The 26,436-nt window shown below is 36.8% G+C and overlaps 2 protein-coding genes across 2 annotated transcripts; both read right to left on the reverse strand.

Moving 5' to 3' along the window:
- Nucleotides 1-6,782: 6,782 nt before the first annotated feature.
- On the reverse strand, nucleotides 6,783-13,754 carry LOC139127371 (flavin-containing monooxygenase 5-like). Its single transcript, XM_070693288.1, has 7 exons — nucleotides 13,575-13,754; nucleotides 11,415-11,864; nucleotides 11,238-11,293; nucleotides 10,458-10,631; nucleotides 8,783-9,002; nucleotides 8,233-8,468; nucleotides 6,783-7,399 (listed from the first exon to the last, which is right to left on the reverse strand). The coding sequence occupies exons 1-7, from the start codon at nucleotides 13,687-13,689 to the stop codon at nucleotides 7,157-7,159; spliced, it is 1,494 nt and encodes a 497-aa protein (XP_070549389.1). The 5' UTR covers nucleotides 13,690-13,754; the 3' UTR covers nucleotides 6,783-7,156.
- A 4,064-nt stretch (nucleotides 13,755-17,818) lies between these two features.
- Nucleotides 17,819-26,172, reverse strand: LOC139127355 (dimethylaniline monooxygenase [N-oxide-forming] 2-like). Its single transcript, XM_070693270.1, has 7 exons — nucleotides 26,018-26,172; nucleotides 22,856-23,305; nucleotides 22,365-22,420; nucleotides 21,886-22,059; nucleotides 19,213-19,432; nucleotides 18,430-18,665; nucleotides 17,819-18,093 (listed from the first exon to the last, which is right to left on the reverse strand). Exons 1-7 carry the CDS (start codon nucleotides 26,130-26,132, stop codon nucleotides 17,851-17,853), a joined length of 1,494 nt encoding a protein of 497 aa, XP_070549371.1. The 5' UTR covers nucleotides 26,133-26,172; the 3' UTR covers nucleotides 17,819-17,850.
- Between the last annotated feature and the right edge of the window lie 264 nt (nucleotides 26,173-26,436).

Here is a 26,436-nt window from a genome sequence, read left to right on the forward strand (position 1 = left end):
CACCCGATGTTTGGTCGACCTGTATATTTCAAGGTTTTCAGAGGAAGCTTGCTATTTTTGTGACAACCCCAATCCGGTGTGCGGAAATGATCAGATATGAACTGAAAATGCTCACGTGTTTCATTATATATTGCAGTAATGTGTAAATCTGAACCTTTGCCACATGATTGCAACTTCACTGAAAGTATTATGATCAACATAATGAACAATATTCACCACCGATTAATTCTAAAAGGTCATGAAGTATACAAATATGTAATTAGCTTAAATGAAAATATTAAAGTTCTTTGACTGCTGTCATTGTATCACAACTTTACATAGCAAGGGTAATTACCATTGGCCAAGTCCTTCAAGCCATATATGCCGAGCTGTGAAAGCTCATTGGATATGCAAAGCATAAATTAGCTGACATGTAAATGTGCAATGACTTTCGATATTGTTTTAACCTGGTATATTCATCAATGTTCATAGCATGTTTTGCCAACTTTGATCAACTGAATCTCAGAGGAAAGATCATCGAAAATGCAAATTAAGAAATTGGCAGAAGAAAATTTGCTTAATGACTTTTAATAATGCTGTATCATGGTATCTTTAATGTGTATAGCAAGTTTCATCAACTTTGGTCCAGTCAATTTAGATATATATCCCTAATTAGCAAAGTTCATTAAATATGTAAATTAGGAATTGGCTGAAGTAAAAATGCTTAACGATTTTTAATATTGTTGTATCATAGTGTCTTCAATATATGTAGCAAGTCTTGTCAATTTTAGTCAAGTCAATTCAGATATATATCCCTCATTAGGGAAGTTTATTAAATATAAAAATTAGAAATTGGCTGAAGATAAAATGCTTAATGACTTTCAATAATATTGTATTATAGTGTCTTTCATGTACATAGCAAGTTTCATCAATTTTGATCTAGTCAATTCAGATATATTTCCCTAATTATGAAAATTCCTTTAAAATGCAAATCAATAATATTATATCACGGTATTATTGGTGTATGTAGCAAGTTTCCATAACTAAAATCGAGTTAGTTTAGATATATATCCATAATTAGGAAAGTTCATTAAATATGCAAATTCGGATTTGGCTGAAGCAAACATGCGTAATGACTTTCAAGAATGTCGTATCATAGTAGCTTCAATACATGTAGCAAGTTTCATCAACAATAGTCCAGTCAATTCAAATATATATCCCTAATTAGCAGAGTTCATTAAATATGCAAATTGGGAATTGGGACGAGTTAACAGCTTAACGACTTTTTATAATGTTAAACATAGTATCTTCAATATACATACCAAGTTTGGTCAATTTTGATCCAGTCAAATGAGATATATATCCCTGATAAGGAAAGTTCATTAAATATGCAAATTAGCAACTATCTTTCATGTCACCCCTTAATGCTTCCCATTGCTGATATATCTTCGTGTGATCAACATTTGTAGCAAATCTCATCAAATTGTGTGCGGTTGTTTTTAATGTTTATCCGTTTTTTTCTAAAATAATTAATTATGCAAAGGAGCAAAAAGTATGCAAGCCAGGCCCACCAAAAACTAATCAGTTCTTGCCATTACAAACTCAATCTATGTACCAGATTAGATTCTGATCTATTCTGCCGCTTTTGAGATATTGGACCAAACGACAGACAGACAGACAGATAGACACACAGACAGACAGACAGACAGACAGACAGACAGACAGACAGACATTGCTGCGACATATGCTCACGTGTGTGAACACGTGAGCAAATAAAAGGTCCCGTTTAATTGACGACTGACCTAATAACAATACCGTTTCAAACGACTATCGGTGCACAAACATCAGAATACAAATCAATTTATCGTTACCAGTTACTCAAAAATGACATCTTCACATAGACAGTTCCCAAAAGCGGACATTCGGATTTTCTAGATACTTTTATGCAACTGTGTGTCTCTTCTAACCGTGCCACCTGATGATATATATGTGATTATGTTATGCAAATTGCATGATCGTAGATTTTACCTGCACTCGCTGCTTACTTTCACGATGTTTCATTTTGCCTATATTCACTGGAGCTTGATTCATCTTCGAAACTGTTTTCAAGATTGAGAAAGAATTTCCCTTTGTTTGTATATGAGCACGGATTAAACCGCGTGATGATCTCCTGTCTGTTGGCCCCGTTTCGTTGATTATTAACATTGCAACGTTTTGTAAGTCTACAATCACTTTTGAATCTTACTTTAATTTGATTGATTATGATAAAATCAGGGCAGATATTCCAACTCTCTCAATCTTTTTCTAATTCCTTTGTGACCTACCGCTTGTTGGAGAGGGAGCTTTTTTTAAAGCTGTTAGATTAAGTGAAGTCTTAGTTTTGTCTAATTAAATATAAACTCCAAAAATATTTACCAAAGGGATGACGGCCACAAATGCATAAATTACTTAGTTTCTCTGGTAGCAAGGAATGTACGGTGACCCCTGATTGTCATTGCATGCTTGGTAAGAGTGTAGTTCTCGATAATTTCCGTACAGAACGTTTGCAGAAAATGTTTAATTCCTTCGGTTTCGAGCCGCTGACTACCGCAAGTACGTTGTCCTCATGTCTCACAGATTAAGCGAACAAAGGATTAGGGTTGGAGATTTAAGATAACCACGTTTCCTTTGTATCGGCGTTGTAATCGTCTAATGATGGAGGCGACTTTTATTTATGATTCATTGTTTACATTTAAAAACTTAGGATACGGGCGTTGTAAACGATCAGGGCAACTTTTCTATGCCAACATTCACGTACCCATCTCATTGGCTATCAGAGTTTACAATAGAGCAATTCCAAAATGGTTTGTCAACATTGCCTGTGTGTAAAAAAAAGATGTGATTATCTTAGTGAATTCAAGTTATTCAAAAAATATTTACATTTCAGATATTTACGCGATAGCGTCGTAATTATTGAGACGTTATTGTGCAGTACAATATTATGTTCAGTGCTACAGAACGTGACGCACTACATGTCTATCAACAGTAAACATTAATGGGATTGATATCCAGGGAAAACGTCCGTAATGACTTCACCTATCACGGTAAATTGTGAATTAAGAGTAATGCTTCGTAAAAACATATTGCCTTTATGTTGCAAACATTAAAAGATACTGATGCGTTCTTCTAAAGGACGTTTGTATCTTACCTGTTGCTGAGCGCATGCGCATATCGGCAAAACATTCCCAATTGAAGTGATCTTGTCATTATGTCTATAATCCAAGGATTTTTGCCGAGAATTAACTTGCCTGACTAAATAACATTGTAAATTACCTTGAATTGCTTTCGAATGGAAACAGTACATACAAGTACGTCATTTTATGGCTAAATTAACCTTGGCTTACCAACACAATGTTACAGTAAATTTTATCCCAATTTCTGTAACATTATAATATAGTAAGTCGAATGAGCTCTCTCAGAGTTTCAGCGATCCCTGCACGCTTTATGTCGCACGTGTCGTCCCAACAATGAGGTAGACAGAAATTAGGAACCATTTACAAACATGGAGTGTCCGGCCTTAGTTGTGATTTTAAATGCAAGGTGCCAATTTTCCAGTGCTATGCTATGCCCATATAGGAAATATAAGCAATCATGAATGTGTTATTCAAGGATGATTGACAATATTTTATTCGTCTAATAATATATCACGGGAGATTCTGATTGAAGATTTTACACTCTTCGTGTATAAAATCATTGTTATTTTGGTGATCGTGCGGGTCTAGCACTGTTGCGGAGGTAACTCTACACTCGAGAGTTTTGAAATATCTCAAGCTAAGATAAATACCTGTAATTGGAGTTGACACCGTTCTGACAGAACACCAAATGCAACATAAGTAATTAAAACATGGATGCATTTCGGGGAGCAATAACGGAAACGACCTATGGTTGCACGGGAGTTGGTAATTAAAGCATCCGACTACCAACTACAAGTTAATTTGCATAAAGAATATACTCACACAACATTGAAGTGGTATCAACAGAAATGACAGATTTAATTTTTCTCAACCTTGCCGAGTGATGCATTATACTTATACTTAACGATAGAAACGTCTTCGTGACATACTTTGGACATTAGCACTTCTCTTTTTTTTATAAAACACTTCACTAAGGGAGCATTCAGTTATTACATAGGTGGGTGGTAGAATTCTGCGCGCACCTTTACTTTAAATTGCGACCCTTCCCCCATCCTCTTCTCTTAAGTATGACCGTCCCCATCGTCCGACATTTTGAAACTTGATCCTCCCCTAATAACTACAATATTCTCCCAAAGAGAATACCTGAACCAGTATTAGCTAAGTTACATGACAATTGGTTTAATTTTTATGTAAGTCGGGGACAAAAATTACCGATGGAGGGCTGGCGTTTTGGAAGGGATGGTCGCAACTTATCACGCAGGCATTTTTGAGGGGTAACACATTTGTCGGAGGGTCATACATTTGTCGGAGGGTCACCATATTTTGTACAGCTAAAAGAAATCGAGATGTTACTGACATAGTGCTTGTCTCAAAATTATCAAATTATAATACATCGGAGTCTATCAGGCAAACTATTGACAATTTCATCTCACAAAACAAGCTTCAATATACATTTGTATATGTTTGGTTATATATAATCGCAATCACATCAATCCATAATCCAATGACAGTAGGTCAGAATTCGTAAGACAATAGTTGTAAACATAGACACAAAACAGCACGGAACAGACAGTAAATAGACGGTACACAAACAAAGTCATATTCATGAAAGAAAGATATATGGACCTCTGGCCAGAAGACCAATAGTGATGTCATGTGTTTCGAAAATAGTAAGCGCATCCTGCCCCACATGTGGCACCCGCCATATATCAATCTGTAAGTCAGATATGTAGTGGTCACTAACTAAGGCCAAATGTCACCGATGCCATCAGTGATCATTTGTCGAAGAGAGATATTGTATTTATCTATCAGCTTGCGATACCTGCCAAAAAAGCTTTTGAATGTAGAGACAAGTCTTGCTCTGGTGTAACCTTGAGTTAACAGTTTGTAAGAGAGATGGCCATGTCTCTCTACAAAATCACCATGTGAACTGCATACTCTGGCATATCGAATTAGCTGGGAAATGTATACCCAATAAGCTGGTGAGAGTGGAATATTACTTATGAGGTGTGTAAAATTGATGATACTAAAGTTGAAATCATCTCTCTTGTCATATAGCCTAGTAGAAAGGTGACCATTAGAGTCAAATTCAAGTAAAATGTTCAGATATGAAGCAGAAAAGGCCGTTTCTGTAGTTTCTTTAATCTCCAATTCTGGAGGATAAATCTTAGCGAAATATTTACTGAATTCAGAGTTATTCATTGAAATAACATCGTCTATGTATCTATATGTTAGATTGAAAGTTGGAGCTACAGAGTCTGTTTGATTAAGTTCTGGATAAATTCTGCGTCGAATAAGAACAGAAATAAGTCTGCAAGCAAGGGAACACAGTTAGTGCCCATAGGAATTCGTATACACTGTTGGAAAATGTGTCCTCCAAATTCTACAAATATGTTGTCGATGAGGAAATCAAGCATACTGATAATGTCTTCTTGGTATAAAACAATTTAGCGTTAGTAACTTTTTTAACAAAATATGTAGAATTATACCCTAATACCACATATTTGTAACGACGTGAACCGTTTTTGTATGTTAAGGTACTTTGATTGAATTGAGAAGTAAAACGTGCAAGTGTGCACAATAAAATGGATTTTTGGAATTTTACTGTAATGTAGATTCACTCAGAATATACATGGGAGTCTATGAGAAAATTATGAATAATTTTTGTCCAATACGAAACTAGGTAAATCTGTGTCTTGAGGTACTCTTGATCATTGATATTAATGTACTTGGTTACACTAGGTTGCATTAGGTTACAAATGGATGAGTGAGCACAATAAATTGGATTTTGGAATTTCATCGGAATATTGATTCACTATACATGGTAGTCTATGCGGAAACTATGAATATTTTCCCAATACACAACAAGGTTAATGTGTTTATTTATGTACTCTTGATTATTGATATCAATGTAATTGATTTTAGTAGGCTGGTTACAAGTGAATGTGTGTGCAAGAAAGTACCCTAGTGGTAGATTTTGGAATTTCATGCAAATTTAAATTCTGTTTAGATGGTAGTCTACGAGAGAACCATGAACATTTTTTTAAATTTAAAACATAAACTAACAATATCTGTGTATTGGAGACGTTTGATAATTGATATACATTTTGCCCCTATCGAGTAAGTTTTTGTCTCTTTTCTTTCATCACTTTCAACTGTCCAAGGTGTTTAATCTAGGATACCACTGCATCTTCTTTGCTTGCGAAGCTTGTCGGTTATGTGCCATAATGTACTTGTATTTGAAAGAATCAATGTATCTCGTCGGTGATATTCTGCTCCAGAAATATTACATGGACAATCGAAGATTCGGCCGTAAAATTAGCTTTACTAAAGGTGACCCTCCGAATAATAGGCTAATAAAAATGACCCCCCGACAATTTTCTAAAAGTGAATGCCCCGAAATTCTTGCGGCCCGCCCACACCTGTAATGACCCCCCGACAATTTTCTAAAAGTGAATGCCCCGAAATTCTTGCGGCCCGCCCACACCTGTAATTACAGGAAGCTCCCTAAAATGAGTGTCTGGAACAACTGCAGTAGGTGCACATACCATGGTCTGAACACCTGAACGGTACAATTAATCATGTTTTTAAGGTAGGATAATAAGACATGTAATCGAGGGAAGATATGATGCTTTAAAAGGTTCAGTGCAACTCAGCTTTTTATTATTATTTTCAATTTTAATTACACGTGAAATAAAAACAGTGAAAACAATTGACAGAAGTAAAAGCTTCAGCAGCATGACACAGATTTTTTTCATATAGGCAATAACGGCAGTTTTTAGTGTGCCATTGTGAAGATCTAGTAATGAAATTCTGTATGTTCTATTCAGTTACGAGACGGCGATCGTGAACGTACGATGTAAAGATTGTGATGTGATACGTATCATTGAAACCTTTATTTCATTTGTTTATGTTCATTTTTGAAGACAGAACTCATATGATAAATGAAACACTACGAAGATCGTGAAACTGAATATAATATGTTGAATGGTTCAACAGAGCTTCTACTTTCCTTCAGTAAATGACTGGTATTCTGTCATCGCGTAGCTTGTGTTTTCCATTGCATTCACAATTCTGTCTCTAGCCCCAGGCCATGCACCTGGACCCTGAAGACGATACCAGTAAGGTACCATGGGACCGTACTCGAACGCCATAGCTAGTTCTGGATCAGACAAGGAAAGCTGTCCAAATGACGGTTTTACACCGAGCATGTCGGCTAGATCATCTGTATTAGGTCCGCCTGGAACCTGTATGAATGAAACAGTATATAAAAAGTATGTATATTGACATATGAATATATATATGAAGATTTTGTGTTATATTTAAAACTGTCTGCTTTTAGCAGCTACCACTGTAATTTCCATGACGACGTCAGTTTATATATATATATATATATATATATATATATATATATATATATATATATATATATATATATATATATATATATATATATATATATATATATATATAAAACCGTACTCTCTGTGCCCAAGTTCAGAGGTTGCCATAAAGCCATTATGGTGATAACCGGGAGGGCACATTGTATACATTTTGTGTATATATTATATATATATATATATATATATATATATATATATATATATATTATATATATACAGAGAGTCGAACAAACAAATACATCCTTATAGATACATAGATACATAGATACTTATATAGATACATAAACAAATAATAATTTGAAAATTAATTAGAAATTATTTTGTAATTATTTAGAAACGGGGTCAAAACAGAAATGCTAGGGAAGGGTATGAAGCGCCGAATGAAAATAATTAGTTTAAACCTTATAGAGGTGTACAGTGAAATAAGATTGTTTGTGTATGTACATATAACTGTCTGCTTTTAGCAGACCTACCTACCTACCTACATGCCTGCCTGCCTGCCTATCCGCATACATACATACAAACATACATACATACATACGTACGTACGTTTAAGAAATATAAGGACAAGCGAATGATGTTATTCGTCTTGCTAAGCAAATATACTTACTTAATAGCTAACATATGTGTGAAAATAAATTGTTATATTTTAAAATCCAATAAAATCAAAAACTGACCATGAAATATTTGTTTTTCACATATTTAATCTTCTCATCGATATCTTTCTTCATTGTTTCTTTATCTGGTAGATCGATATTTCCAGCAAACACCCTTGCTGCAATGCGGGCATGTAGTTCAGCAACTGGCCAGTGTGATCCGCTAGTATGCACCAAGTTTATCAAAGCAAGCCTCTCAGGATCTTCAAGGTGTACTGGAAATATGTACTTGTAAACCTCAGCATTTCCCGATTTGTCTTAGACAAAAATGTACATGAAAACATGTAATATTCACAAACAAAAAGTGTTCTATGATAATTAAATGTTATGCATCATGATCTATGGTATCGTTTCTTCTTGGCAAATTTAATTAGCTCGAACGGCTACAAATCAACCAATCGATTAGTAATCATAGAGAATAATAATCGCTCAGGTCGAAGTAAAAAACACCTTGTACAGTTATTACTACCAGGCAACATTGTGGTTCAGCATGATACCACTGAATACTTGTTGTTTTATTTTATAAAGTCGTCCATGCAAAAAAATTCTGAATACTATAATAAATCCCTACCAAATATCCAAGAGTCGTCGATTATAGGTACACCAAATTCATATCCGGTAGCAAAGATGACGACATCGACGTCCTCCAGAGTGGTGCCATCGTTGAAATTGACGCCATTTTCCTGAAACTCTGTAATGCCACCCATTCTTTTGATTTGACCTCTTGCGAGGTAATCTGACATGTCATCTGAAACCATCAGTCGTCTACCCGCTGAACGTGTCTCAGAGCCCTGGAAACAGACAACATTGCATGTCTGTTATATTATATCTAGGCCCATAGTTTCGTGCAGCCACCCTACCCACACATCTACTTTCGAGTACCGACCTCCGCACTCTCAGACTATTTAGATCCATTTCTTAACAATTTGTGTCCTTATTTTGGGTGTATATTTAGCCATGCAACTTCCATCTTATGAACAATGTAGACCAAAACAGAAACTGACCAGAAAATATTGATTTTGAAGCTTCTAAAATAGGGAAATTGGTCTGTTCTGAACATATTGGAGGCATCATGGGCCAGTGGCTAGAGCAGTGGACTCACGATCAAAGGATGGTGAGTTCGAGCCCCGGCATGGCTGTGGTGTTGTGTCCTTGGGCAAGGCACTTTATTCCTCATCGTTTCTCCCCACCCAGGAGTGATGTTTACCTGGTAGGACAGAGGTTGTTATGTGTGCGTTTAGCTCTGCTGCGCTTATTGGCTGCACATGTGAGCTGTTGTCTGCTCCCCAGGGAGTTGAGTGGTATCATATTAGGTCCAGTGACCAGGGGTAATAATAATTGTAAAGCGCCTTGATCACATCTACTTGTGGATATGTGCGCTATATAAGAACCAAATATTATTATTATTATTATTATATCCGGTCTTTCCAAAACCGGAAATAAGAAGTATCAACAAGTCAATTAAGTTGTAATGTATTGGAAACTCATTTACATAGAGATGGTAATTCTTTGATAGCAAGTATGTGAGTGTGAGTGCTTCAAGAACTCTACAGCGTGTTGAGGGGTCACAGTCAGAAAATATACTTAGCTCGGTTATTGAACCACATTATTTTTTACGGCAGGCATTAGGCCGAGCGGTTTTAACTGCGGTGTCTTCGCTTGGTGACTGGGTGCCGTACGTTGTGGGTTCGAATCTGATTGAAATCTACTCAATTTCTCAGTCCATTTTTGACGCAATTGGTAGACAAGTAAAACACTACCTATCCATCGTCTGCATAAATTACATTTTCACAACTGATATCTAATATTAAATGTTTTATCGTTGCAAATATAGCGCCCTCCTTAATAATACCTTCCTTATCTCAATATCTTTTTATCAATTAATATAAATACCATGTCATAATTTACAGTGTTATGGACACATGAATATTAAATAAGTAGTGGCATTCAAAGTAATGTCGAACAGATCTAACTGCAAAAGGCGCAAAATCAGAAACTCAGCAAGTCATATTGTCGTAAAACATCTTCCTTCTGAGGTACTTCAAAGTGATTACCAGAGCGTATTGATATGTGTTTGCCACGTGCGTGGATTCCTACCGAGTTCGTTCCCTAAAGCAGAATTGCTCTTGTCATAGCATGATATTAAACACTCACAAACATTTGACCGTGAAATCCCGACGCCGTTCTTGCTACCATAGTACCACATATCCAGCTTTATTGCTTCATGAACTGACTTTACAACCTACCTGCACGTCACATTTCTCATCTGATATTTTCCCTGTGCAGATTTTCTCCATTTCTGCCGACAACTTAGAAGGCGACTTCATCAAGGCTCGAATGAAGAGGGTCATATCCAAGGGGCGACCGTCCTGGCAGATGCGAGGGACTATCCACACGCCATGCCGCATGCTGATGTACACCTAGGAAAGAAGGTTCGAACACGAATGATCTAAAAATCAGAGAAGATTACTATAAATTTATTGCCTACCTATAACATACTATGAAAATGGGCATCGATAAACCAAAACTTAAAAGCCATTTTTGCAAATTCCTAAGAAATGTAACCATTCTAGATGTTTCATTTGAGTTTTGAAAAGGATCGTAGGGCACTTTCGTTTAACAAACTAAGACGCCAATCTTAAAATAGAGCGAGTCTAGGGGACAGATAGTCGAATGCTCAAATTTATACGATTTATTTCTTATCTACCACTTGTGGGGTCTTATGTTAGAGCTCTCGGAGAAAGAAAACTTTTAACCATCTTAGTTTTTAGAAAATCCAAAATTTAATTTTTCCCATAGAGTTAACACGGAGGTAGTGGCCATTTTGATTTTCAGATATCGCTAAATGTTTGCTAATTTGTTTCCCTAGTTTCAAACTTTGCACAGAGACCCCTGATTTTTATGGTTGATTTGTTAAGAGAAACATTGAATGTTTCACCAAGAAAAGTTGGAGCAAACGTTTGGCTTTTTCTTTCGTGGCACATACTACCTGAATGCAATCTAAAAAGATGTAGGAGTCCATTCACCTCAGCGTCATTTCGTGCCAGTTCTGTTGCCATCTCACCACCAGACATGTGACCTCCTAAACAAGGAAGAAGGGTTTACATTAATACGTCATTTTAAACTTTAAATTTCAGTCCGTAAAATACACAATATATATTATAAAAAAATCGTCATGTTCCTAAACTTTAATACCGGCTTACCAACGACTAGAACCTTCTTTTCTTTAAATTCTGATGGTTCCCGGTACTTATTAGCGTGGATTTTTGTTCCTTTGAAATTTTCCAACCCAGGATATGATGGAATGAATGGCCTGTTGTAAACGCTGGTGCAAATCATGACGTAATCAAACTCTTCGGTGGAAAGTTTGTCATCCTTGTCCTTGATCTGTAACTTCCAATACTTGCCATCGTTGTTGCGCTGTACCTCGATTACGTTTATGTTGAACCGAATGTGTTTCTCAAGGTTGAAATGCTCCGCATAATTTTGAATATGACGAAGTACCATAGGGTGGCTAAGGAATGGCGGGCATTCTTCCGGATAGGGAAAATCTGAAAAGGTCATCATTTCCTTGCTGTCGTTACTGACAACAGAATCGTAGAGGGCGCTTCCCTGCCCTGGCCGTAGCTCCTGTGAGTAATTCCATACACCACCTTGGTTCGAAAAGAAGAAATAAATGATCAGTTAATGCGCAAATATAAATTAAATACAGCCGGAATGGTTCATAATATGGCTAAATCCTATTACAATGATACGGCTCTCAAGGTATATGTTATTGGCTGCTATATACGAATAGTTCAGGCATTTAAGGGCATCCTTCCCATGCAAAGTAGAAGGCAACATTTGATCTACCAGTCCTATCTACGGCCACTCGTTCTGATGGGATGGAGCCACATTTACCGAGCATTCAGGAATTGCTCCCTGAACCCGAAAACGTACATGGCTATAGAAGCGTGTACACTTTCAACCGTTATACTGCTTGCTCGTCGGGAAAAAGTGCAAAATTCCGAAAACCACAGCTCTTGTATTGTCTCAACAGAAGGAGGGGTATACATAGTGCCGGCAGGCAGTGTTTTCAGGGAGTAGTTGTTGGACGTTGGCATTTTTGCTGGTCAAAGTTGCAGTACAATAGTTCAGATTGACCACGTACACCGCGTGTGCGCCTCTCTGTGTCCTAACATTATAAGTCTTGTCAACAATTGCAAAGGAAAAAAGTTTTCCTCAGTTAACTTCCAGCCAATTGCCGAGGTAATATAGACGACACAACTACCAACGTACACTGATATCACACAGAGCGAGGTTGTCGACAACAGAATTATGGTTTGCCATTTTTGCTGACCCCCGAAATTTGATGATTTGCGTCATCTTAATGCGTCATTTTCGAGTTCCATGCTATTAAACATTCCATCAATTACAACATTTCTCCTTAACCTGAGAAGGTAAAACTGCGGTTCCAGCCGTCCTTTTTTGAATTTTTCTATTGGTTGTTCAGAGCCTGAACGGAGAGACTTTACTTTTCGAAATCAAAGTGAACGCATGTAAACAGCAAGTAAACAAGATTTAAGAATTGAGGACAGAAGCAGCTCTTCATATTATTATCGAGTAACCAAAGGAGTCCTTCGATTTAGGGGAAGGTGCAAAGTTCATGGCTCGTAAAAGGAAAATATCGTAAGTTTGTAATAAATGGCTTGTTTTCACTAAACGGCATCCATGTCAGCGTTCTGATACAGATTGAATATTCTGACAGGAACGCCCTAACAATTGCCAATAATTTGTGACCTTACGTAAAGTACTCCGTTATCAGTTGTGATAGTGTAGTATTGTGCCTCAGCTAAGCATGTAAAATGAGGTCACTGCACCCTGACCTGAGCTGTTATATGATTGCATTGATTTGAAAAAGACGACCTTTAGTCCGAAATAAATTGAAAATAAGTTATCATACTTGACTTTAATTTCCGATGCCATATGGTACCAGAACTCGCTCTGTCAGGCTGTGATCTAATCTATGTACAAGTTTGTTTTTGTCTTTGACTATTGTGAGAAACACGGCGTCAGGAACAAATTAATATTCTGAACACAAACACCTAAGGACACAGGTCTTCTACGGTCATGTCTTCTGTGAGTGAACAGTCTTGGCTGGCTGTTATTTCTAAACATTAGAAAAGATAAACTGTCATACTGTCACATTTAAAAGCCCAATGAGAGAGAGAGAGAGAGAGAGAGAGAGAGAGAGAGAGAGAGAGAGAGAGAGAGAGAGACTTTGCGTCTATATTAGCAGTTCAATACGATCATGCATGACCTCTAAAACAAACAAACGGAGATTGGTATCCATTTTAAACATACCTCATTCGGTCCTCACTTACCTAGTTTATCGTGTCTTTCGAAGCAAATTGGTTCAAGGTTTTCTTCGAGACAGCTCTTGATTGACGTCAAACCTGCAACTCCAGCGCCGACAATCCCTACGCGTTTGGTAGCCATGCCGAATTGCCCCCGACTACAAAATACGTGCTAGTCAATGTCTGTGCAACTTACAATGGATCATTGACCAAAAGCTTCTTTGAGAAATATGCAAATTCCGTACCTGGTCAACTTGTTCCTTTTCATCTAGATTAAGTTGTGTCTAATAGCCTACGATACCAGCTAACTTGTTAAAATAGAGTGTTTCAATCCGCCTTCGAGTATACATGTACGGCTACGTAGTTTTTTACTTGACAAACTTGGCAAACACCTACCACGTATATTAAAATTGGACTAATTAATATAGTTACGTAAGTCACCCTATTTAAAATCTTAGAATATGGCAAATAACCAAAAGTAAAACAATAAGGAGTTTAATCAAGAATATGTCTAGGGTAGTTAGGACTATGTCGTAATATTTAAATTGTTTATTTTCTACTTCTTGTGATAACTTTCCTTATTTTGAATGGTAGTGGTAAATATAAGCAGCGAATCATCTACTGTGGTTACATTATAAATTTACATCATATTCAACTATTATGTGCAATACTAGTTAGTATTTCTAAGTACATGTACATATTTACTCAACCCAACAACAAGATTTTTTCCAATTATATCAGGTCTGTTACTTAGCCTGTTGATATCAAAGATCACTGAAAAGCGGTATAAATTCTTTCCACATATTTGAATAATTCATCGTTTGTAACTAATTTTACTAACCTACCTGTCTGTCTTGTCACAACTTGATGAAGGAAGAGGATTACAAAAGAGGAAAATCGTATCTATTCTCCTTTACCAATTGTAAGGACGATAACTTTACGGTTATTCTTGTAAGCGCCGTACAGTTACATTATTGTACAACCGTTAATTGACATCTAAGCTAGTGACACACATTATCTTTCGACACCACTTTTGTCACCTATGACAACTTTTTCCCACACAGATTTAGACGTGGTAGGTATGGCCTATTTTTGGCAAATCGGCTACTCCTACCACGTATATTAAAATTCATGAGTTTACTTTTCTTGTTTACGCACACACTCATGAGAAATCAGTAAAATAGCCATTACATCAGGCTGACAACCAAACGTCTTGGCAGTGAATTGAGATTACTCGTTGTAAGCAAATACAACACTAATGGTCATCAAGCTGGGAAAACTATGCACACCTACCTTAGCTGTTTGCATAGACATTCGAAATACAGTTAGCATGTAATGACCATGGTATTCCAAATTGCTTGCCGTATAGCATAGATATACTAGCTTCACTCCTGTCTCCTTTACCTCAATGGACTAACCTACGCATGGCCGAAAAAACCCACGCAGGTTACAACTAATGCCGGTATTTAGTCAAAGCAATTGTCTGTCACAGTATCAATCGATGCAAAATGGTAAGCTATTAGCCTTATGGCAGGTATGAGTCTAGATAGCCCTGAGTACGATGCTATGTGTTGCCGGCGTTATACGGCCTCCCACCACAGCCCTGCTAAGGTCTATTGACAAAACCGGCGACATGCGATCCCAATCGGGACCCTACACGAAATATTACTTTTCTGACTATTTTCGGCCGAAACCAATTTGATTTAATGCCTAGCCATATAACTCAATCGTAAATACCTCAATCGCTCACAGACTGCAAAACAATTTGCTCTCGTGGCGCGTCAAATCGTTAGTTTTCGAGCAATGCACGGTCATGGTCATTTTTCAGAGAAGGTATTTTTTTACCTTAAACACTTAAAGGGGAAGTTCACAAAGGATGATTTTTAGCTCACGTGTGTAAACACGTGGGCTATTGTCATAGCGATGTCTGTCTGTCTGTCCGTGTGTGTGTGTGTTAGTGTGTGTGTGTGTGTGTGTGTGTCTGTCTGTCTGTTTACACGATTACTCAAAAACGCCTGAACGGATTCAAGTCAGATTTGGTACACAGGTACCAGGTGGTACTTGCAAGAACTGATTAGATTTTAGTTAGTGTGGCTTGCATATTAATGAAGTTATGCAATATCGAATTTTTCAATACAATGGTTTCCCTATGGAGACGGTAATGACAGTGTAGACATATATCAAGAAATACTGCACAAAATTTCATGAAACTTTGCACAGATGACAATCTAAGAACATTATGATGGTACTGTGAGTGTCATGTCAATTATCTTCTCATTTGCATATTTAATGAACTTTTGTTATTAGTGAGATAACTCTGAAATTCCAGCACCAAACATGATGATACTTGCAACAAATATTGATATAATATATATCTAATTATAGTTAGAAGCATTAGGCAGTGTAAAGTTAATAAATAGCTCATTTGCATATTTTATGAAGGTTTGTAATTAGTCACATAACTCCGATATAACTACACCAAATGTGATGAAATTTGCTGCAGATACTGAGCCGACTGATATCTAACTGTAGTGTAAAGCATTTAGTAGTGTAGAATTAATTAAGGGTTCATTTGCATATTTAATGAACTTTGTAATAAGGTATATAACTCTGAAATTACAGCACCCAAGTCAGTGAAATTGGGTACAGATATTGTTTTGATAAATATATAATTGTACTGAGAAGCATTTGGCAGTGTCAAGTTAACAAATAGGTCATTTGCATATTTTTTGAAGTTTAGTAATTAGTGGTATAACTCCAAAATAACTGCACCAAATGTGCTGAAACCTGCTGCAGATACTGATCCGACAGATATCTAATTGTGGTGTAGAGCATTTAGTTGTGTGAAGTTAATTAAGGGTTCATTTGCATATTTAATGAACTTTGTAATTAGTGATTTTTCTCCAAAATTAAAGCATTAAATTTGATGAAACGTGCTACAGATGTTGATCTGATAAATATCCAATTGTACTGAGAAGCATTGAGCAGTGTCAAGTTAATAATTAGCTCATTTGTATATTCCATGAAGTCTTATAATTAGTCATATAACTCCGAAATAACTGCATCAAATGTAGTGAACACTGCTGCACATACTGATACGACAGATATCTAACTGTGTTGTAAAGCATTTAGTAGTATAAAGTTAATAAAGGGTTCATTTGCATATTTAATAAACTTTGTAAATAGGTATATACTCTGAAATTTTGGCACTAAAATTTGGTGAAACGTGCTACAGATATTGACTTGATAAATATTTAATTGTGCTATGAATCATTGAACAGTGTCAAGTTAATGTAGGGTTTATTTGCGTATTTAATGAACTTTGTAATAAGTGATATTACTCTAAAATTACAGCATTAAATTGATAAAACGTGCTACAAATGTTGATCTGATGGATATCTAATTGTCCCATAAAGCATTGAGCAGTGTCAAGTTAATTGACAGCTCATTCGCATATTAAATAAAGTTTTGTAATTAGTGATTAAACTCTGAGAGTACTGTGCGAAGTTTTCAAAAAAACGTGCTACATATAGTGATAACATATATCTCATTGTTCTGTGAAGCGTACTACTGTTAATGAACCTGTTGTAAAACACGTGAGCATATTCAGTTCATATCTGGTTACATATGTGCTAGCTTTGTAAAAACCGGTAGAAATAGTACAGGAAGTTGCCCATGTAACTTGAATCATGGGAAAAAAGCTCCAAGCTTGGAGCTTGCATCATGTGATATGGAAGGGACCATTTTCATACGGGTATCGGACCTCATTGTCAACTTACAGAAACACAGTAGTAAACAGCAACACAAAATCGGACAGTCGACAGTTTATTATAAGTGATTCATTGTTTATGCAAGGATACTCAGTATAAACGAAATTTATGTTAATACGCACAGCCTGGTTTGAACGTGGGGAGTGGACAATGCCATCCCCATTGGAAAGTATATATATATATATATATATATATATATATATATATATATATATATATATATATATATATATATATATATATATATATATATATATATATATATATATATATATATACATATATATATATATATATATATATATATATATATATATATATATATATATATATATATATATAGCGAGAGAGAGGAGACAGACAGAGCGAGACAGACTGGCAGACAGGCATACGTATGTACATATATACATACAATTTCATTATTTTAAGAGCTGAATTTATTTCATTCGTGCCGAAAAGCTACTGACATATGGACATCAAAATATCGATAAAAGTTGCAAATTCAGAACTGTAGAAAACAGTTGGTATTAAGTTTACTTTCCTTCGGTAAATGACTGGTATCCTTTCATTGCGTAGCTAGTGTTTTCCATTGCTTTCATAATTCTATCTCTAGCCCCAGGCCATGCACCTGGACCCTGAAGACGATACCAGTAAGGCACCATGGGACCGTACTCGAAGGCCATAGCTAGTTGTGGATCAGACAAGGAAAGATGCCCAAATGACGGTTTTACACCGAGCATGTCGGCTAGGTCATCTGTATTAGGTCCGGCTGGAACCTGTATGGATGAAAAGGTTAATGAATGTATACACACAAAATAGATGTATATAAATTGAGGGAGAGTGAATGAAACAGTATATATAAAAGTGTATAAAAAGTACATATAGTAACGAATGAACATTTTTTATTATATATATATATATATAAATTATATATATATATATATATATATATAATTATAATTATATATACATACATACATGCATACATACATACATACATACATACATACATACATACTACAACGTGTGTACTCTTAGTTACATACTTTCAATAGCTAACATTAGAGTGAAAATAAATTATATGTTAAAATCAAACACAATCTAATACTAACCCTGAAATATTTGTTTTTCACATATTTAATCTTCTCATCGATATCTTTCTTCATTGTTTCTTTGTCAGGTAGATCGATATTTCCAGCAAACACCCTTGCTGCAATGCGGGCATGGAGTTCAGCAACTGGCCAGTGTGATCCCCTAGTATGCACCAAGTTTATCAAAGCAAGCCTCTTAGGATCTTCTAGGCGCACTGGAAATATGTACTTGTAAACCTCAGCGTTTCCTGATTTGTCTTAGACGGAAAAGTGTTCATTGATTATGAAATTTAATACTTGATATACTGTAATGGTTTTTCTTGGCAAATTGGAGGCACCCTGGACCAATGGTTAGGGTAACAGACCTACTATCGGAGGATGGTGAGTTCGAGACCCGGTTCAAGACCAGGTAGATCTTGAGTAACGGATTCACTGTTGGAGGATGGTGAGTTCGAGACTCTAGCACGGTGTTGTGCCCTTGAGCAAGGCACTTTACTCCTCAGTGCTCCATTGGGGTCGTGGGTTATGGGTACCTCATCCTGTAATTAGGCTAACCCCGTTGGATGATGGACTGATTAAAAAGAATTTGAGTTAACTCAATCATCTGCAACTCAAACAACCTAGTCAAGATAAATCATGGAGAAAAATGACCGCTCAGGTAGAAGTAATTCAGATCAGTGACATTTCATACTACTTGACTATCAAACATTATATAAATCAACATATCTCGATGAACGCTGTTTGTTTTATTTATCATGAAAGTCATCCATCCAAAAAAACCGTCGATATTAAAAATATCCCTACCAAATATCCAAGAGTCGTCTATTATTGGTACAGCAAAGTCATATCCAGTAGCAAAGATGACGGCATCGACGTTCTCCAGAGTGCTGCCATCGTTGAAGATGACGTCATCTTCCTGAAACTCTTTAATACCACCGACTGTTTTTATCTGACCTCGTGCAAGGCATTCCGACATATCATCTGAAATCGTCAGACGTCTACCCGCTGAACGTATCTCAGAGCCCTGGGCAGAGAGAGAGAGAGAGAGGAGAGAGAGAGAGAGAGAAGAGGAGAGAGAGAGAGAGAGAGAGGGGGGGGAGAGAGAGAGATAGAGAGAGAGAGGGGGGGAAACATTGCATGTCTGTTATATTAGATCTGGGCCCATAGTTCCGTGCAAACTATCTACGAATAGTTGTGTCTGTCATTCTACCTGCACACCTGCATTCGAGATAACATACTTCTCACTATCAGCCTACTTGGATCTATATCTTGACACTTTCCATTCCTTTTTGTTTGTGTATATTTTAGCCATGCACCTTCTATCATGTAAATATTTAAACCAAAACAGAGATTTGATCGGAAAAGATTAATTTGGCAAAACTGGAAAGACGAAGTATCAACCACATCAATTCAGAAAATTGAACTGACGACATGTAATGTATTGGAAACTCATTACATAGAAATGATAATTCTTTGAAAGAAACCACGTGAGTGCGAGTGCCTCGCGAACTCTATTGCGTGTGTGTGCTGTGGGGGGGGGGGTTCGCTGTCAGAAATTGTAACAACTTAGCTCAGTTATTAAACCACACTTTTTAAGGGTTGAGATTTGGCCGAGCGGTTTTGATTGCGATGTCTTCGCTAGGTGCCTAGGTGCCACATGCGCCCGTGGGTTGGGTAGTCTGCATGATCGATCGTCTGCTTGATCTATCGTTTGCATACTCTATCTGCCCGCTACTGCAACCTAAATGCACCCAAGAAGTGAAACAGAATCACTCAGTATACACACGATCCGGGTTTTCAGCTGGCCGTGCGCATACGCAAAACATTCAGAACTACACTCATATATCTTGTTGGATCGCAAGGCTCACAAAGTCACGTGTATGAACATGTTACTCTTATCTCTCTTGGACAAACCCGTCGTATTTGGAGGCCAAACATAGTAAAAAGAGGGTCTGTAGAACGATTCTACCATAATTGCGTCATTTATATAACGAGTACACCTCGCTGTTACAAAGCATGTCAATTCAATCTGCGTGGTACATGTGCGTATGTGTTTCGAAATGAAGTTCTTGTGCCAATGATATGTATAGTACATATGTGTGTATGTGTTTGCCTGTTTGCCATTCTAGCTTTTGCGTCCCATGTGTTACTATGAATCTTACGCAGAAAGTGTCCAAAATCTTCAGAACTTTGTCTGTACACTGTCATTCTGTCACCGTTGTCTGTATATCTGTCTGCACACCATGCTTATGTAAATGTATACTCGCACAGATACCGGCGTATGTGCAGGAAGATATGTATGCGTGTACATGTACGTGACCACGTATGTACGTCCGAGTATACATAAAAATGCTTATGTATGTATGTATGTATGTATATATGCATGCGTACGTTTACATCCTAGCTTGTTGTAATTATAAGTATATGTACATAATCAATCTTAATTCGCCGAACACCTTTAAAAGCGTTTTAAATGGCTGTTCAAACTAATCATTCTACATTCGGTGTCTCATACTCTCCCTAGCATTTTTGTTTTGACCCCGTTTCTAAATAAATACGAAATGATTATCGGTAATTTTTTAAATAATTACTTGCTTATGTTTCTATTAAAAATAGTTATTTTGTCGGTAGGCTTAGCAAGCTTTGTTGCATCAAAAACCACAGGGAATAGCCTACGTGTCCGTCCCCAGGGGTGGGTAAGTGTTTTGTTGTATTGCTAATAAAGGTTTATTCTACCAAACTTTGGTGTTTTGGTCTTGCACTGCCCTTGACAATCTTGCGTAAACGTTTTATGAACGTGTTGCATCTATTATCTGACCAGTTTGATTGCCTAATTCGCCAAAGCAAGCAAGGTAGTAATTTAACCTATTATCTGATGAGTTTGAGTGCCTAATTTGCCAAAGTAAGCAAGGGTAAATTACTAATCTGTGGACGCTGTCACCAGATTATCACCGGATTAACTTTGACAAAGTCAACAACGAGCGAACCAGCAAGTTACCTTCTGTTATACCTTGCTTGTACGTTCCTTGTTGACTTTGTCAAAGTTAATCCGGTGATAATCTGGTGACAGCGTCCACAGATTAGTAATTTACCGTGCTTACTTTGGCGAATTAGGCAGTCAAACTCATCAGACAATGGACTAAATTACTACTCTTGCTAGCTTTGGCGAATTAGGCAATCAAACTAGTAAGATAATAGACACAACACAGTGACAAAACTTTGCTTAAGATTGTCAAAGGACAAATACGAAAAAAGAAATCGTTACAAAACAAGTGCTAAAATAAGACAAAGACACCAAAGCAGCAAAGAAAGGTTGGTGGTATAAATCTTTATTGGCAATATATATTGTAGTCAAACGTATTAAAATAATAGCAAGAAGAACCTTGTCCTGAGACCAAGACACCCCTACCCCCACCCCTACCCCTGGGGACGGACTTCTGTGCAATTCACTATGCATAAACTGACTTTACAACCTACCTGCACGCCACATTGCTCATCTGATATTTTTCCTGTGCAGATTTTCTCTATTTCTGCCGTCAACTTAGAAGGCGACTTAATCAAGGCTCGAATAAAAAGGGTCATGTCGAAGGGGCGACCGTCCTGGCAGATACGAGGGACTATCCACACGCCATGCCGCATGTTGATGTACACCTTGGAAATAAGATTCGAACACGAATGATCAAAAACCCCAGCAGAATTACGATAAATTACCATTGCCTGTCACATATTATGAAAATTGGCCTGGATTAACCATTCTCAATATGTACGTTTGCAAGTTCCTAATAAGTATAACCAATCCGGATGGAAAAAATCACATTCTTCTACTGGACCAATAGTTTTTCGACTGCTTCATTTGAGATTGGAATGGGATCTTAGGGCACTGTCGTTTCATAAACTAAGAAACCAATCTTAATGAAATTTAATGTTTGAAATAAAAAGAATACGATTCCATTCACCTCAGCTCGATTTCGTGCGAGTTCTGTTGCAATCTCACCACCAGACATGCGTCCTCCTAGAATGCAAGAAAAGTGTGCATTAAGATTGAACATGCTTCGGACCCTCAAACTTATACAATTCTTTTTTCATGTACAACTTGTGAGGACTCATTTTAAAGCTCTTGGTGTATGAAAAACTTTCACCGAAATGTTATTTTTCTCCGTAGAGTTAACACAGAAAGAGCGGCAAATTTGAATCTCAAATGTATTCTGCATCTCCAGTATAAAAATTTGCATGTTGACCCATGATTTTTATTATTTATTTGGTGAGAGAATTGAATGTTTCACTGAGGAAAGTTTTGGCACAAGTTTCGGTCTTTCACTTTCGTGGCGCATATTATTTTAATGTGTATCGTTATTTTAAACTTTCGAATATCAGTCTGTAAAATACACAATATCTTAATTTATTATTAAGAAATCCGTAAGGTTAATTTAGTTCAATACTGACTTACCAACGACTAGAACCTTCTTTTCTTTAAATTCTGTTGGTTCTCGGTACATATTAGAGTGGATTTTTGTTCCTTTGAAATTTTCCAACCCAGGATATGACGGAGTAAACGGTCTATTGTAAACGCTGGTGCAAATCATGACGTAATCAAACTCTTCAGTGGAAATCTTGTCATCCTTGTCCTTGATCTGTAACTTCCAATACTTGCCATCGTTGTTGCGCTGTACGTCGATTACGTCTGTGTTGAACCGAATGTGCTTCTCGAGATCGAAATGTTGTGCATAGTTCCGGATATGACGAAGTACCATTGGGTGGCTAAGGAATGGCGGGCATTCTTTCGGATAGGGAAAATCTGAAAATGTCATCATTTCTTTGCTGTCGTTACTGACAACAGAATTGTAGAGGGCGCTTCCCTGTCCTGGCCGTAGCTCACGTGAGTAATTCCATACACCACCTTGGTTAGAACAGGAAAAAATCGTTAAGTTATGGCCTATAGAAACTTAATAAACCAGGAATGGTTCGTAATGTTACTCTATTGTATATTGCCTTGTAGACAAATAATTATGAAATACAGTTGGATTCAAGATGAAAACTCAATTTTAAGCAATTGTTTTTTCAAGATTATGTATGATTTTTTTATTTAAGAGAACCACTTTCCTGACATATTTTATATATATGTATCCACCCCTGAATTTTTCAGCTCCCCTCCTATACTAGTAGTTAGTATGGCTCTTTATAATTTCTGCATCATTTGAGTTTTTGTTAATATGACATGGTAGTTTTATCGATAAAAATATTTGAAAGAACTTGCGGGTATATCAATGAATTAAAGTTTTCTAAGATATAACTGTGTTTTAATAAAAACAGGTATCAAGCTGAAACAAACATTTTGGTGGCTTAAATACCATAATCATTGGAATGGACAAAACACGGTACATTAAAAAACGACGTAAATTAAGTGACAACACACACAATTGATAGCCCGGCTCTAAAAACACTGCAATATGTGTTGTCGACAAGGTCAGTTTATGTCATGATGTTAGTGTATAGATATGGTTGCATTCTTCACGCACGTTATAGCAGCGGTAGAACGTACTAATATCTTTCAATTTGGGTTTTCGATGATATCAAGGAATTGGTGGTAATGTTAGTTTGAGACTTTACAAAAATCGTAAAACGTACGTTATTGCCAAATTTACCCAAATTGTCCCCGATTTCGTTGCCACGGGTATGGCAGTGTATTGAGTAGCTTAACTCAGAACATTTGTTATTCTATTTTATAGTGAGCTTCGATAATAAAAAATTGATTGCAAACTGCACAATCAGACGTTGAATGAACTAACACTATTGCTTGTGATAATCAGCTTTATGCCCTGCAAAAGGAAGTTTATTTCATGTTAGTATAATATTAGGGTACTGCTTCATGATTCAATTCGAAGTCAAAAGCCGTGACATTTCTGACGATGTACCTCCAGGTCTTCTCTTGATTAACTCTGGCTGCCTTGTTACAAAATGTACTGCCAGTATTTACATATGGTAACAAGCTATGGGATTATGTATCCAGGAATTAGTCGAGGTGAACACTGAATTTGACTAGATCAATTCTGCGAAACAAAAGTCAGTATTCGGATGAGATGGCCTGGAATAAACAATCCAAAACACTACAGAATTTCGTGTTCTGACCGTCTGTGTAGAAAACAAAACGTGATCCTACTTTTAAATAATTCATTGCTGGGATAACGTATATAACTACACTGAGCAATGTTGTTGACAACTTAATCATAGTCTGCCATCGTTTTCACCCCCCAAATTACCCATTGTGTATTTCTGCCATTCGACGACATTCGATAATTGAAGAGGTCATTTCGATTTCCGTGCTGTTACATACTGAATTCAGTAGTTACAATTAGAGTATATCTCCTAACCTCCAGAAATCGAAAAAGCTGTTATTGTTGACAATTGTGTCAGCTGTCCGCTTTAAATGAGACCTCCAAAAGTGCTGCGGCGCATACAGTGGCCAAAATGATTGCTCATTCGTTTGAATTTCCTGAAGGATTGTTCAGGGGCTGGAGTGAGAGACGTCCGTTTCGAAATCTGATTGAACGCATGTAAAAGGTGACAATTAAGGATAGAAGAGATAGGAAGTCCTTCGCATTATTCATAAGTAATACGAGGTGTGGTTCAATTAGCCTAAGGGGTAAGGGTAAAGTTCATTGCTTGAAAATGGAAAACCACTTAAGTTGTAGTAAACGGCTTGTGTCAAATAAAATGCATCCATTTATCAGCTTTTTGATAAAATAGAACACTCTGATGGAACTATTCTGTGGATAATTGGATCTTCATATGTTTCAAATTTTCTCAAAAATCTTACGTGCCTTATAGCTGAATGTTGTAATATTACAAAGTACTCATAAAAACAAGATTGTAACGTGAAAAGGAAAGTAGATTAGCTTACTATTGCAGATTCCAAAGACATTACTACCCCACCTAACTATCCATAGTTCCAATCGTGTTCCTAACACATGCCAATAATTTATGAAATCATGCAAAAGTATGTCGTGCAAAGTACTTCGCTTTCTGCTGTGCTGATTTAGTAATATGCATTTATTGGCATGCTGAAATGAGGTCACTGATTCCAGACCTGTGCTATTATTTCGTTGCAGATAATGAAAACAGTTGACCTCCGAAACAGGTCACCACAACCGTATCGGTTATCGTTCGTGACCCAGATATACGGTGCAATTACGTGGTTTGTCATTTGTGATCTCACCTATATACATATTATATGTATATGTATCCTCGATCATTCTAATAAACACGCTCTCAGGGAGCTTTTAAAAGCCTAATCACGAACACTAGAGGAAATAGACATGCAGTTATGCATGTGTTTTCAGTCAGTGAATAGTCGTCGAGTTGGCTTGGAAGCCATTTTTCAAGACCATGAATGATATACTATCACATTTTCAAACGAGATAGACACAGACACTGAGACAGTGACATACAGAGAGACAGAGAGACAGAGACAGAGACAGAGACAGAGAGAAAGCGAGAGAGATAGAGAGAGAGTGAGTCTATTCAATGTGATCATATATGCTTAATCTTGAAAACAAACGAACGTCGAAGATTGACTCCCGTATTAAATATACTTAATTCGGTCGTCACATACCTAGTTTGTCATGTCTTTCGAAGCAAATTGGTTCCAGGTTTTCTTCGAGGCAGCTTTTAATTGAAGTCAAACCTGCAACTCCAGCACCGACAATCGCTACGCGTTTGGTAGCCATGCCAAATCGCCGCGGGTGCAAATATATGCCAGCCACTCGTCGGTGCAACTTACAAGGGAACATCGACCCTGCGCCTCCACAAGAAATATGCAAATTACGAATCTTGCAATTTGTTTCCGTTTCTCTAAGGTTGTGTCTAGCATAGTAAGAAATGATAATACGAGCTGACTTGTCAAAATATTGACCATAATATATAACATATATATATATATATATATATATATATATATATATATATATATATATATATAATTCATATGACACAATCATAGAGAACCCATAATGATCTATTGCTTGCACTTGC

The sequence above is a fragment of the Ptychodera flava genome, unplaced genomic scaffold (genome assembly GCF_041260155.1).
Source record: "Ptychodera flava strain L36383 unplaced genomic scaffold, AS_Pfla_20210202 Scaffold_31__1_contigs__length_3010019_pilon, whole genome shotgun sequence".
In the NCBI taxonomy this organism is placed as follows: domain Eukaryota; kingdom Metazoa; phylum Hemichordata; class Enteropneusta; family Ptychoderidae; genus Ptychodera; species Ptychodera flava.

Coding starts and splice junctions, on each gene's coding strand:
- LOC139127371 (XM_070693288.1), bottom strand. CDS start 13,689: ATGGCTACCAAACGCGTAGGGATTGTCGGCGCTGGAGTTGCAGGTTTG. Junction 11,294..11,414: donor AAAGAAGGTTCTAGTCGTTG/GTAAGCCGGTAT, acceptor TTCCTTGTTTAG/GAGGTCACATGTCTGGTGGT. Junction 10,632..11,237: donor TGGCACGAAATGACGCTGAG/GTGAATGGACTC, acceptor CTTCTTTCCTAG/GTGTACATCAGCATGCGGCA.
- LOC139127355 (XM_070693270.1), bottom strand. CDS start 26,132: ATGGCTACCAAACGCGTAGCGATTGTCGGTGCTGGAGTTGCAGGTTTG. Junction 22,421..22,855: donor AAAGAAGGTTCTAGTCGTTG/GTAAGTCAGTAT, acceptor CTTGCATTCTAG/GAGGACGCATGTCTGGTGGT. Junction 22,060..22,364: donor TCGCACGAAATCGAGCTGAG/GTGAATGGAATC, acceptor CTTATTTCCAAG/GTGTACATCAACATGCGGCA.